Source organism: Lathyrus oleraceus, chromosome 4, assembly GCF_024323335.1.
Source record: "Lathyrus oleraceus cultivar Zhongwan6 chromosome 4, CAAS_Psat_ZW6_1.0, whole genome shotgun sequence".
NCBI lineage: Eukaryota > Viridiplantae > Streptophyta > Magnoliopsida > Fabales > Fabaceae > Lathyrus > Lathyrus oleraceus.
Window position 1 is genome coordinate 71,298,160 of NC_066582.1, and position 13,850 is coordinate 71,312,009.

The 13,850-nt window shown below is 36.9% G+C and overlaps 1 protein-coding gene and 1 non-coding gene across 2 annotated transcripts; one reads left to right on the forward strand and one right to left on the reverse strand.

Annotated features, from left to right (window-relative positions):
* Positions 1 to 12,131: 12,131 nt before the first annotated feature.
* LOC127077405 (small nucleolar RNA R71) lies at positions 12,132 to 12,238 on the reverse strand. The gene has a single exon (XR_007787219.1). It is a non-coding gene; the product is annotated as a small nucleolar RNA R71 (small nucleolar RNA).
* Positions 12,239 to 12,812: 574 nt separating this feature from the next.
* Positions 12,813 to 13,593, forward strand: LOC127136071 (uncharacterized). The gene is made up of 2 exons (XM_051062675.1): positions 12,813 to 13,038; positions 13,103 to 13,593. The coding sequence occupies exons 1-2, from the start codon at positions 12,813 to 12,815 to the stop codon at positions 13,591 to 13,593; spliced, it is 717 nt and encodes a 238-aa protein (XP_050918632.1).
* Positions 13,594 to 13,850: the final 257 nt, after the last annotated feature.

A 13,850-nucleotide genomic window follows, 5' to 3' on the forward strand; every position in this document is an offset into this window, starting at 1 on the left:
TGAAATTTCAGGATTTATAACTTGATTTTCGTGGCTTTGTGGGCTCAAATGAGAGAGGTCCAAGTCCAAGATTTTTCTGTTATTTATTTTTATATATTTTTTTTTTTCAAAACGCGTGGGCTTCGCCTAGCGAGCATGACAGTTCAAGAAATTCCTCTGAGCGTAGGTGATTCTGGTGGCTTTTCTTAGGATTTGCTAGGCGACCCATTCTGCTCGCCTAGCGAGCATGACAGCTCATGAACAAACTTTTGCTCCTTTAATAATAACGTTTTGACTGATGAATAGACCCCATTTGAACATGTTGGAAGTATCTCAAGCCATTCCCTTGTGTTGACTGATCACCCAGATAGGACCCACAAAGTGTCTTGGATGATATTCAAGCTTCTTGGATCTAATCCCGATTGACACGATGAAATGCAATATGAAATGTTAAATGACCTAAAAATGAATGCATGAATGAGGGGGGAAAATTTTGAGGTATTACAGCTGCCCCTATTCAATCAACTGGAGACCCGAAAAGAAGATAGCAGCGGCTTTCGCACTTTCGAGGTATCAAGGGTTTGAATACAATAAAAGCCCGAAAATTTGCACTGAAGTGAAGTGAAGTAACAATGCCTGTCAGAGTCGGAAAAGAGATGGTCTTGAAAAAAGAATCCGTCTGGTACGGTGAGAGTCAGTCTGAATACCGAAAAAGAATGTTAACCTGGATACCAAAATAAATGGTAACACAGAAATAACCATGGCCTGAATGCCGCTCATCAGTCTGAATACTGGAAATGACTTCAATCTGAACATCGGAAGATATGAGATTATTAATATCGGTCTGAACACCGAGAGGCTGGCCTGAATGCCACAAGTTGCATCGACCTGAACGTCGGAAACTTCTTCGATCTGAACATCGGAAAACTGGCCTGAACGCCACTTCGGTCTGAATACCGGAAACTGGCCTGAATGCCACTTCGGTCTGAATACCGGAAACTGGCCTGAATGCCACAAGTTGCATCGACCTGAACGTCAGAAACTTCTTCGATCTGAACATCGGAAAACTGGCCTGAACGCCACTTCGGTCTGAATACCGGAAACTGGCCTGAATGCCACAAGTTGCATCGACCTGAATGTCGGAAACTTCTTCGATCTGAACATCGGAAAACTGGCCTGAATGCCGCAAGTTGCATCGACCTGAATGTCGGAAACTTCTTCGATCTGAACATCGGAAAATTGGCCTGAATGCCACTTCGGCCTGAATACCGGAAAAACTTCATGCCTGTCAGCATCGACAGAAATAGGGAAAGATAATAGAGGCGGCGCATGGGCCAATGACACTTGCTAGGGATAATAAAGGTAAGTCATGAACAATCTTCAGTCTGAGTACTGGAAACAACTTTTGGCTTATCACTTGGGATACCGAGAATGTTTTATGCTTACATGCGTATGTTTGAATTTTTCAATGGCGTAATGCTCCATGAAAATGGAAATGCTACGCGATTTGGGAGGATGCAATGCAATATGATTCTACATGCAGGGATGCGAAATGCTAGGTAGAATGCCAAGCCGAGGCAAGGGAATCTGCTGGGGAAATGATCACCATCTTCTGGACCCTGACAAGGCTGTTGGAGATGCATAGCGCAAAGAACTCTGTGGGGAAATGACCCGCCACACGGTGTTCTAGCAATGACGAAATACCGAGACTCTGACTGGGGAGAGAACGGCACTGAAAACCTGCTGTTGGGGAAAGCGATAGTGGTTCTGGCAACCATAATCTGCGAGAGAGACGACTTAGCAGGGGAAGCAAACACCGATACGGTACCGAGATTCTGCTTCAAGGAAAGAGACCATGGATCTGGCGTCGAGATCATCGATCTGGCATCGAACCCTGAGGAGCATCCGCTTCTGCTGGAAAGATACAGTCTGGCACTGTCAACTCCGCTGGGGATATATAGTTTGGCACTGTCAACTCTACTAGGGAGTGTATATTCTGAAACAACCGCTTGGGGGAGGTACAGCCGTGAGAGCCTGTTGGGGATCGAAGAATCCAATGCTCTGATCAGCTCTGCAGGGATAAGGTACCAAATTCCAACTGTTGGGGGAAAACGTATGCGATCATCGGCGGGGAACCTTAAGGAAATGCCCCGAGGGTACCTGTTCTGAATAGACGATCTAAAACACTTAACATTTACAGCAATTTTAAATGTTTATTAAGCATGTACCTGTAAAGCTCTTATGTTTCATGATGCAATGTTTATCAAAAATTCGGACGTCATTTTTGCAAACAAAACAGTAAAATGAAAATGAAAACAGAGATATACTGAATAACATGATTTTATTGATTGAATGGCCTCTGAATAGGCATTTACATCAGGAAGTAATCCCTGGAAAGAGGTAATCGCACAAAAGATAAAAACAGAAATTAATCTAATGGCAATGTGAAATGGATTTCTATTGGGTTCCAATTCTGCTATGACTTGCTCGTCTTCAAGATCCTCCAAATGATCAGCTTTCTGAAAAGAGTGATTGGACCGTTTCCTATCCTTCAAAAATTTCCAGTCATTGACACGAGATGAGATTCAGAACTACTCAGAACGCAACCATTCGCTTAATCCCTAACTTTTGTCTGGATCACCCTTTAGGGTTTTCAATCCATCGAGATACCCATTTTTGCCTAAGTTACCTTTTCAGGTTTTCAACTTACCGGGTGTACGATCTTTTCATTTTTAATCCCTAATTTTTGCCCGAACCTTTTCATTTTCTTGGTTCGTCAGGATGCCCATTTTTGCCTGGACTATTCTTTTTACTGTCCAGCGGGTCTATTTTATGCGAAGTATTTTTTAACTGCGTCTGAGTTCACAGGGGAAGTGAAGTTTTTACCGTCCATAGTTGCAAGCATTAAGGCCCCACCATCAAAAACCTTGGTGACAATATACGGTCCATCATAGTTATGAGTCCACTTGCCCCTGTGATCTGTCTGAGGAGGAAGGATCCTTTTCAACACTAAATCTCCAACTTGGAAACATCGAGGACGCACTTTCCGATCAAAGGCTCTCTTCATCCAACTTTGATACAACTGCCCATGACAAATGGCTGCCATTCGCTTCTCTTCGATAAGACTCAACTCATTGAACCTTGTCTGAATCCATTCAGCTTCGTCTAACTTGACATCCAACAGGACTCTTAGAGAAGGAATCTCCACTTCAACAGGTAGGACTGCTTCCATACCATACACAAGGGAGTAAGGGGTTGCCCCGGTCGACGTACGTACTAAAGTACGGTACCCATGCAAGGCGAAGGGTAGCATCTCATGCCAATCTCTGTACGTAACAACCATCTTCTGCACAATCTTCTTTATGTTCTTATTTGCTGCCTCAACAGCGCCGTTCATCTTAGGGCGATAAGGGGAAGAATTGTGATGCTGAATGTTGAAGTTCTGGCACAACTCCTTCATCATTTTGTTATTGAGATTAGAACCATTATCAGTGATGATTCTTTCGAGAATCCCATAACGACAAATGATTTCTTTCTTAATGAATCGGGCAACCACATGTCTGGTGACATTCGCAAATGACGCTGCTTCGACCCACTTGGTGAAATAGTCGATGGCAACAAGGATGAAGCGATGCCCATTGGAGGCGGTCGGCTCAATCTTTCCAATCATATCGATGCCCCACATAGCAAAAGGCCACGGGGAAGACATCACATTCGAAGGATTTGGCGGCACATGTACCTTATCAGCATAAATCTAACATTTATGACACTTTCGAGCATATTTGAAACAATCAGATTCCATGGTCATCCAGTAATAACCCGCTCTCAACAATTTCTTAGCCATTGCATGTCCGCCGGCATGAGTACCGAAGGAGCCTTCATGAACTTCCTGCATTAACATGTCTGCTTTGTGTCTATCCACGCATCTGAGCAAAACCATGTCGAAGTTCCTCTTATACAGCACATCATCTTTGTTCAAGAAGAAACTGCCTGCCAATCTTCTCAAAGTCTTTCTATCATTTTTGGATGCCTCTGCAGGGTACTCTTGATTCTTCAGAAAGCACTTGATGTCGTGATACCAGGGCTTATCGTCAACTACCAGTTCAGCAGTAAACACATACGCGGCCCTGTCGAGGCGCATCACATCGATCCTGGGAGTGTGGTTCCACCGAATCACGTTGATCATGGAGGATAGAGTGGCAAGAGTATCTTCCATCTTGTTCTCATCACGAGGTATGTGATACAGCTTTACTGTTGTGAAGAAAGTCAATAGTCTTCTCGTGTAATCTCTGTAAGGGACCAGATTGGGCTGGAGGGTGTTCCAATCACCAATCACTTGATTGATCACTAGAGCTGAATCTCCGAAGATGTCCAGAGTCTTGATTCTCAAATCAATGGCTTGCTCAATACCCAAGATACAGGCTTCATACTCAACTTCATTATTTATGCACTCAAAAGTCAGACGAGCGGTGAAAGGCATGTGGGCACCTTTCGGAGTAGTAATGACAGCACCAATTCCACTTCCTCTGGCATTGACAGCCCCATCAAACAACAAAGTCCACTTTTCGTCTGGATCAGGTCCCTCCTCATCAACTGGCTCTTCACAGTCTTTCATCTTAAGGGACATGATGTCTTCATCTGGAAAATCAAACTTCATCGGCTCATAATCATCAATTGGCTGCTGAGCAAGATAGTCTGACAGAATACTCCCTTTGATGGCTTTCTGGGATGTATACTGGATATCGTACTCTGTCAGTACCATTTGCCAACGAGCAACCCTTCCGGTGAGAGCTGGCTTCTCGAATATGTATTTGACTGGATCCATCTTGGAGATCAATACGGTTGTGTGAGACACCATGTATTGTCTCAAATGCTTAGCAGCCCATGCAAGTGCACAACATGTCTTTTCAAGCATCGAGTATCTCGACTCGCAATCTGTGAAATTCTTACTCAGGTAGTAGATGGCATGCTCTTTCCTACCTGTCTCGTCGTGTTGACTGAGAACACGACCCATGGAATTGTCTAGTACTGTCAAATACATAATCAGCGGTCTCCCTGGGACCGGAGGCACAAGGATAGGAGGATTCTGCAAATACTCTTTTATTTTCTCGAAAGCCTTTTGACAATCTTCATTCCACCTGATAGCCTGATCTTTCCTCAATAACTTGAATATTGGCTCACACGTGGCTGTTAGGTGAGAGATGAACCTTGCAATGTAGTTCAACCTCCCTAAGAAACCACGAACTTGTTTCTCTGTTCTTGGCTCAGGCATTTCCTGTATCGCTTTCACTTTGGCCGGATCCACCTCAATCCCTTTTTCACTAACAATAAAACCCAGCAGTTTCCCAGATCTCACCCTGAAAGTACACTTGTTCGGATTAAGCCTCAACTTGAATTTCCTCAAACGCTCTAACAGTTTTTTGCAGATTCACCAAATGTTCTTCTTCTGTCTGAGATTTGGAAATCATATCATCAACATAAACCTCGATTTCATGATGAATCATATCATGGAACAGAGTCACCATCGCTCGTTGATATGTTGCTCCGACATTTTTTAGACCAAACGGCATCACCTTGTAGCAGAAGGTGCCCCATGGGTTTATGAATGTTGTCTTCTCCATGTCTTCTGGTGCCATCTTAATTTGATTATAGCCAGAAAAACCATCCATGAAGGAGAATACCGAGAACTGAGTTGTGTTATCCACCAAAACGTCGATGTGAGGTAATGGAAAATCATCTTTAGGGCTAGCTCTGTTCAGATCCTGGTAGTCGACGCACATCCGTACCTTTCCGTCCTTTTTAGGTACTGGAACGATATTTGCAACCCATGGCGGATAATTTGTAACCGCTAGAAACCCCACATCTAACTGTTTTTGCACTTCTTCCTTTATCTTGACAGCCATCTCTGGTCTTGTTCTTCTGAGCTTCTGCTTGACCGGAGGACAACCTTCTTTGAGAGGCAAACGGTGTACCACAATATCTGTGTCAAGCCTTGGCATGTCCTGATAAGACCAAGCGAAGATGTCAACATATTCTTGCAGCAATTCAATCAGCCCTTTCTTCACATTATCTTCCAAAGCAGCCCCTATCTTGATTTCTCTCTTGGCGTCCTCGGTGCCGAGATTAATCACTTCAGGAGACTCTTGATGCGGTTGAATGACCCTTTCCTCTTGCTTTAATAGCCTGGCAAGTTCTTCAGGGAGTTCACAGTCTTCATCACCGTATTTAGATCAGTTTGTAGTTGTGTTCACCGACGATATCTTAACATATTTGAAGTCTGATGAGGAGCACATAAAGCATCTGAGGCTGGTGTTGCAAACATTAAAAGAGAAATAGTTGTATGTGAAGTTGTCCAAGTGAGAGTTCTGGTTATGGTAAGGGATTTTCCTTGGTCATGTGATTTCTAGTAGTGTGTAGTTGTGGTTCCATCGAAGATAGATGTTGTGTTAAAATTGGAGAACCTATTGTAAAGAGAGTTTCTAAGAACTCAAGAAGAAGTTGATGTTTGCTCCAGTTTTGATTTTGTCAAATCCAAGTGAGTCCTTTGTGGTGTATTGTGATGCTTTGAAGATGGGTATAGGAGGTGTGTTGAAGCATAATGGTCAGGTTTCGGCTTACGCTTCTTGACAATTGAAAGTTCATGAAAGGAATTATCCTACTTATGATCTTGAGTTAGCAGTTGTAGTGTTCGTGTTGAAGATTTGGAGACATTATCTGTTTGGCTCAAGATTTGAGGTGTCTAGTGATCGCAAGAGTTTGAATTATTTATTTGATCAAAAGGAATTGAATATGAGGTAGAGAAGATAACTCAAGTTTCTGAAAGATTATTATTTTGGATTGAGTTATCATTCGGGTAAAGCTAATGTTATAGAAGATGCATTGAGTAGGAAGTCATTGCATATGTCGATGTTGATGATTAAAGAGTTGAAACTGATTGAGAAATTCAGAGACATGAGTTTGGTATGTGAAGAGACTCATAATAATATGAAGTTGGGTATGTTGAAATTGACAAGTGGTATTCTCGAAGAGATCAGGGAAGGACAAAAGGCAACAAAGGGATGTGATTCCATTTGGGTGATTGTTGATAGACTGATTAAATCGGTGTCATATCCAAAATTTTGACCAACTCTACTTTGTATAGTTTTAGAGGGACTTTTATTTTGAACAAACAACATAATTCAATTGGTAGTGTAGTAAGTGTCTTTAGCATGAATCCTCGGGTTCAAATCCCACATATCCCAATTTTAGAGCTTTTTCTCCTTTTAGTGTTTTTACCTTCATTTATATTATTTTTAAAAAAGTTATACTTTTTTATTTTTTATATTTTCTTTTCGAATTTTTCCTTAAATTATTTTTAATACTTATTATATTACTTATTTTTAATGTATTTTTAGTCCCAAAAATCTCAAAAGTTTTTAAAAAAATCAAATTCAGTCGAAAATCAAATTCAGTCATATTTTTTTACTGTTTCATTTGCATAGTCCATGAATCCATCTAGATTCATGAACTTGTTCACAAAGAAACAAATCATATTAAATTAGAGCAAAACTTTCCTAAAATTGAATCGATCCAATTAATCTTAACCTAATAATTTACAATATAAATATGACCCCTTTAACTCACAATTTTTCAGACACTCTTATTAGGGAACAATTTTACCCCTCCCTAACGGGCACCCGCAAAAATACCCATAATGGGTAGGAAAAAATCCAACAAAATAGGTACGGACACGACCTCAAGTAATTATCCACTAAAATAAGCAGGTATGAGTGCGGGTATGGGCACCTTAGTACACACCCCGCCCCATACTCGCACAATATATATTCATATATTTTAATTTATATTATTATAAAAAATACATGTTTACCAAATTTAAAAAATACATCAATATTAAACCATTATGTATTTAATATAAGTGTTTGTTTATTTCATAATTCAACAATAATTTATTTTGATTTTTTTTTAATTTTCTTAAAAACAATAAAAAATATGATATTTTTTATTTATTTTTATTAGAAATGCGAGTAACGGGTACGGGTATGAGTACTTACATATCCATAGGACACGGATATGGGTGCTAAGATTGATGTCCAAGCAAGGAAGAACTCAGATACAGGGATTTTTTTCAATCATAGATTTAGGGATGGTACTATACTACCTTGCCAAAACCCTGCTCATTGCCATCTTTAACTAACTCTTATAGACAATTACACGAGTCCCAAATTTCTAGACTCCCAGTTTTTCTGTTAAATAGTTTTTTATAATTTTTACTTTAATCTTTTTTTAAACCATATAATGATTTTCGGATGGTTCTTTTTGCAGTTTTATTTATTATATTATTTGTTATAAAAAATTTATTCAATTTCTAACATATATTTCACACAATTTTTTAGCGTTTAGAAACCCTTTATTTTTAAAAGTCTTGTTCTTTTGTACATAAAATAACATCACTTTTTCTTAACAAAAACATTTTTTCATGTCAATTAAGTTGATATCAACAATTTTTTAACCCACTCCATAACACACACTCTTTGTCACTCTTACACATATAACACCAAAAGAATCCACTCTCACAACTACACCGATTCTTTTAGACTAGAGTCAAATTCTCCAAGTTACACACACAATTTCTACACACAAAACCCTTAGTATTAATTATGTACATAAACTACACCGATTCTTTTAGACTAGAGTCAAATTCTTAACACACACAAAAACCCACTGGTACATAATTCCACACAAATCCTTTTTTTCACGAATACTTCCTCCCTAAACTTTCCATCAAAATTCATCAAGCATCCCTCAAACCAACATACCAGTTGCAAAAAAAATCTAACCATTATTCAAACAATATTCATCTTGCAAGTTCATTCTACAAAACCTTCACATCTTTATTTCAAATAGAGCTGTCAATTTAGAGGGCCAATTAATTTAGGCCCCAACTCCTAAAATAAGGGGTCTAAAAACGTTTAATAATAGTAAGCCCTCAAATTCATAGGCCCTAAAGTTAGAAGGGCCCAAAATTTAAAAAGAGGCCACATGACCCCAAATAAAATAAAATAAAATTAATTTTGAAAATTAAAATAAATTCAAAAAATAAAAAATAGCTTTTAAATAATTTTTTTCAAAAAAAAATAAGTAAAAGAATCTGCTAAAAATTAAAAAAAAAAACTTTTTTGAAAAAGTTTTTTCAAAAAAAAAAAATTGTTATAACTATTCTAAAGTAAAAAACAACTTTTAAAAAATTCCAAAAATAAAAAATAGTGTTTTCTCTTAAAATCATATTTTATACATTATAAAATAAGAAAGAAAAGAAAATATATTACACAAACCAATTCAATTATGTGACTTGCTAGTATATATACACTTGAGTAGGATTTTATGTTCTTTTTCAAACACAAGCAACAATATTATCCATCTCAATTCAGGAAATATACTTTGTAAACATATCAATAAAATATATATGTTAATACTCCTGGCATTCAATATTCGAAATTGAAGTAAATCAATACAAACATGAACCAAATATCACATAAACAAAGACACTAATCCAACCAAAAAAACATGAAAAGATAAATTCAACAATCAGAATATGCATATGGCATTAAAATTAGTGATCTAATTCAATCTTGCAATCCAAATATAGGTTGGGTCATTGTCACCTCACTATTTCCTTCATCGTTAATATTGATATCTTCCTCATCTTAACAACACAATAAATCATACTTAGACGCAGATGCAACAAAACAATGACATGAGTATATCATAAACATGAACAAATAAAAATAAATAAAATACAATGTAGTATTACCATTCATATTTTCAAAAAATCCATGCAACGAGCTCCGAGTACAAATCAACATTTGGATGTGTTATGGAAGAGTAGAACTTCTGTACTTCGTAAGAACACGTCCACTGATACTGAAAGAAAACTCAGATGCTACAGTCGTTATAAAAATGCTAAGTACATCATGTGCCATTATGGAGAGTACCAGAAATTTTTTCTCATTAAACTTCCAATAAAGAAGTACATCAAAATCTTCAGAATGTTCTTCATTGAGCTCCATTAATTCATCGTCAAAGTATATATATAATTCACTCTTTCTAAGAACTAACCTACTCTCAATTTAGCTATATGTTTTAAAATCCTGCATGTTTTAAAATCAGAGTTGGTTGCACGGATTTTCTAAAAATATGCATGGTAATTCTACTTTGTATTTTATTTATTTTTATTTGTTCATGTTTATGATGTACTCATGTCATTGTCTTATTGCATCTGCACCTAAGTATGATATATTGTGTTTTTAAGATGAGGAAGATATCAACACTAAAGATGAAGGCAATACTGAGGTGACAATGACTCAACATACATTTGGATTGCAAGATTGAAGTGGAGGACTAATTTTAGTGTCATATACTTTATTCTGAATGTTGAATTTATCTTTTCATATTTTTTTTGGTTGGATTAGTGTCTTTGTTTATATGATATTTAGTTCATGTTTGTATTGATTTACTTCAATTTTGAATGTCGAATGTCAAAAATATTGACATATATCTTTCATTGATATGTTTACAAAGTATTCTTTTCTGAATTGAGATGGATAATATTGTTGCTTGTGTTTGAAAAAGAACATAAAGTCCTACTCAAGTGTATATATACTAGCAAGTCACATAATTGAATTGGTTTGTGTAATATGTTTTCTTTTCTTTCTTATTTTATAATGTGTAAAATATGATTTTAAGAGAAAAAATTGTTTTTTATTTTTGGAATTTTATGTTGGAAAAACTTTTTTTAATTTTTCTTAAAGTTGTTTTTAATTTTTGAAAATTTTTAATATTTTTTAAAAGTTGTTTTTTATTTTTAGAATAGTTTTAACATAATTTTTTAATTTTTTTTGTTGAAAAACTTTTTTTTTGAAATTTTTAGCATATTTATTTATTTATTTATTTATTTTTTAAATTTTTTTATTTAAAAGTTATTTTTTATTTTATTTTTCAAAATTATTTTATTTTTATTTGGGGCCTTATGACCCCCTTTTAAATTTTGGGCCCTTCTAACTTTAGGGCTTATGTATTTGAGGGCTTATTATTCTTAAACTTTTTTAGGCCCCCTTATTTTGCAGCCTGGGGCCTAAATTAACTGACCCTTTAAATTGACAGCTTTAAGTTTTAGTAATTGGCGCAACACAATGCTATATCTCCAAGGAAACCAACACAATTTGACCCTTTCTAGAAAGCATACCCATTAATTGAAATAAAACTAATGCATCCCGCGACAAAGAAAAACCAAAATACATCCACAATTTTAAGCTATGATAGTAGAAGCATCAAATAAATTCTTACCACAAGTATATGTTCTATATGCTATAATAATGGCTACACAATGACATATCATTTATACTAAATCATAAACATGTATGAACTCCCTCCATTGTCATTCAAAAATAACATGTTTCCTTGTTATTTAATCAAGTTCATAACATGTATAAATTTGTTGAGGCATTTTCACAAACAACTTGTGAGTGCATATATTAAGCAGTATTATAAATATGTTGATTTAAATGAGATGAAAAATGAAAGTTGATTTTAAGAAAACTAGAGATTAAAGAAAAATGGAGAGAGAAGAGTACCTTTGTTTCTGTGATGGAGAAAAGTCGACGGCGGTGTAATGGATTAACGGTGGCGGTAAAGCTTTGCACAAAACATGAATGGAGTGCTACATATGAAATGAAGCGTCCAAGTTTTGGGAATAAAATAAGGCCCCTCAGTGTGGCCTAAAAAATGCATTATGTAAAGGGCCTAAAATTTTAGTACCTAAAATAAATCTCTATGGGACTTAATATACTGGGGCTTAATAATTCAGGCAGGGCTTATTTGATGGCTCTAATTTCAAATAACAAAACCAAATCCTCTAAAAAGCTTTTAGTTCAATGAATCAAAAACTAGTATATTAGCATTCATCACATCTCCAAAAATTCTCAAAACCATCCACATAACAAGCACACATCACATCTCCAAAACTAGTATATTAGCATTAAACTCAATACACCATTACCAAATCAACTTATTCACATGTCATTAGAAACCAGAACATAACAAGCACACATTCACCAAGTCATAACATGAGATTCTAACAACAACCAAACTCAAATATGCTAAGAAGTCAAATCAACGAATTCAAACAGAAAGATGGAGAGTCACTTTTCAAATTATGGGAAATGTACAAGGATATGATGAGACTTTGTCCACATCATGGACTTGAAAAATGGATAATTATCCATACCTTCTACAATGGTCTCTTTTACAACATTAATTTAACCTTAGACATTATAGTTGGCGGCGCTCTAATGGACACACCCTACCAAGACGCATATCAACTCATAGAAGACATGGCGCAAAATCATTATCAATGGGGAGGTGAGCAAACTCCATTAGAAAAATACTAGACAAGGGGAGGTATGTATGAAGTTAATGGCATAAACCATGTCAATACCAAGGTAGACACCCTTACTCAAAAGGTCGAGAGTTTGATCGTAACTCCAGTAACTACCATGGTTGTTGTGACACCTAATTGCAAGCTATGTGAAGCCCCTGGGCACAAGACTCCCAAATGTCAATTATTGGTTGTAATTCCGTCCAACCAATTGAATTACGCCCAAGGAAACCCGTACTCCAATACCTAGAATCCTGGCTGGAGGAATCACCCTAACTTTTCTTATAAGAGCAACAATGCATTGTTTGCTCCTAGCCCGCCACCTGCTACCCCTCCCGGTTATCAAGAAGTCGGACTCACTGCTCCTCAAGCGCCTAAGAAGTCAAACCCAGAAATAATGATGGAAAACTTTGTTCCATCTCAGACTCAACAAAATGAGGAATTTATAAATCAAAGCATTCATAACAATGAGTTGGTGAAACAATTGGCAAATAAGGTAGACGCTTTAGCTACACATAAATCAGAACCTAAAGAGAAAGAGGTCCAAGAGAAACCATATGTTCCACCACCTTCATATCAGCCACCTGTCCCGTTTCCCCAAAGGCCAACAAAGTCAAAAACCGAAGGTAAATTTCAAGAAATTTGTTAACCTATTAAAATAACTCAATGTAACTATACCCTTCTCAAAAGTCATAACCCAAATGCGCACTTATGCTAAATTCCTTAAGGAAATCTTATCCAATAAGAGGAAGTTAGATGATGATAGTACAATAGAACTTACTGAAGAGTGCAATGCCATAATACAAAACAAGATGCCACAAAAACTTAAAGACCCATGGAGTTTCTCAATCCCCTGCGTAATAGGAAAGTTTGTCATAGATAAGGCGCTTTGCAATTTAGGAGCCAGTGTTAGTCTAATGCCTCTATTGATTAGTGAAAGACTGAACCTTGGAAACCTTAAATCTTCTAGAATGTCATTACAATTAGCCGATCACTCAGTCAAATATCCTGTACGCATCTTGGAGAACGTCCCCGTGAGAATTGGTCAAATGTACATTCCTACGGATTTTATAGTAATGGACATTAAAGAAGATTCAAGTGTCCCGATTTTGTTGGGAAGACCATTTTTAGCTACCGCATGGGCAATAATAGATGTAAAGAGAGGAAAGCTAACTTTTTAAGTAGGAGAGGAGAAAATTGAGTTCATTCTTTCCAAGTTTAAGAAAGCACCTGCTATAGACGGCACTTGTTGTTTTATATACATAATAGACGAGTGCGTAAAGGAATTCAAGAAAGAAACACCTCTAGATACAAAAGTCCTAAACATTTCGGCACCATCTATATTAAGGTAGTTGAAAAACTCCAACCACCCAAAACTATTAGAGAAATCTGAAGTTTCTTATGACATGTCGATTTTTACTGATGCTTCATTCAGGAT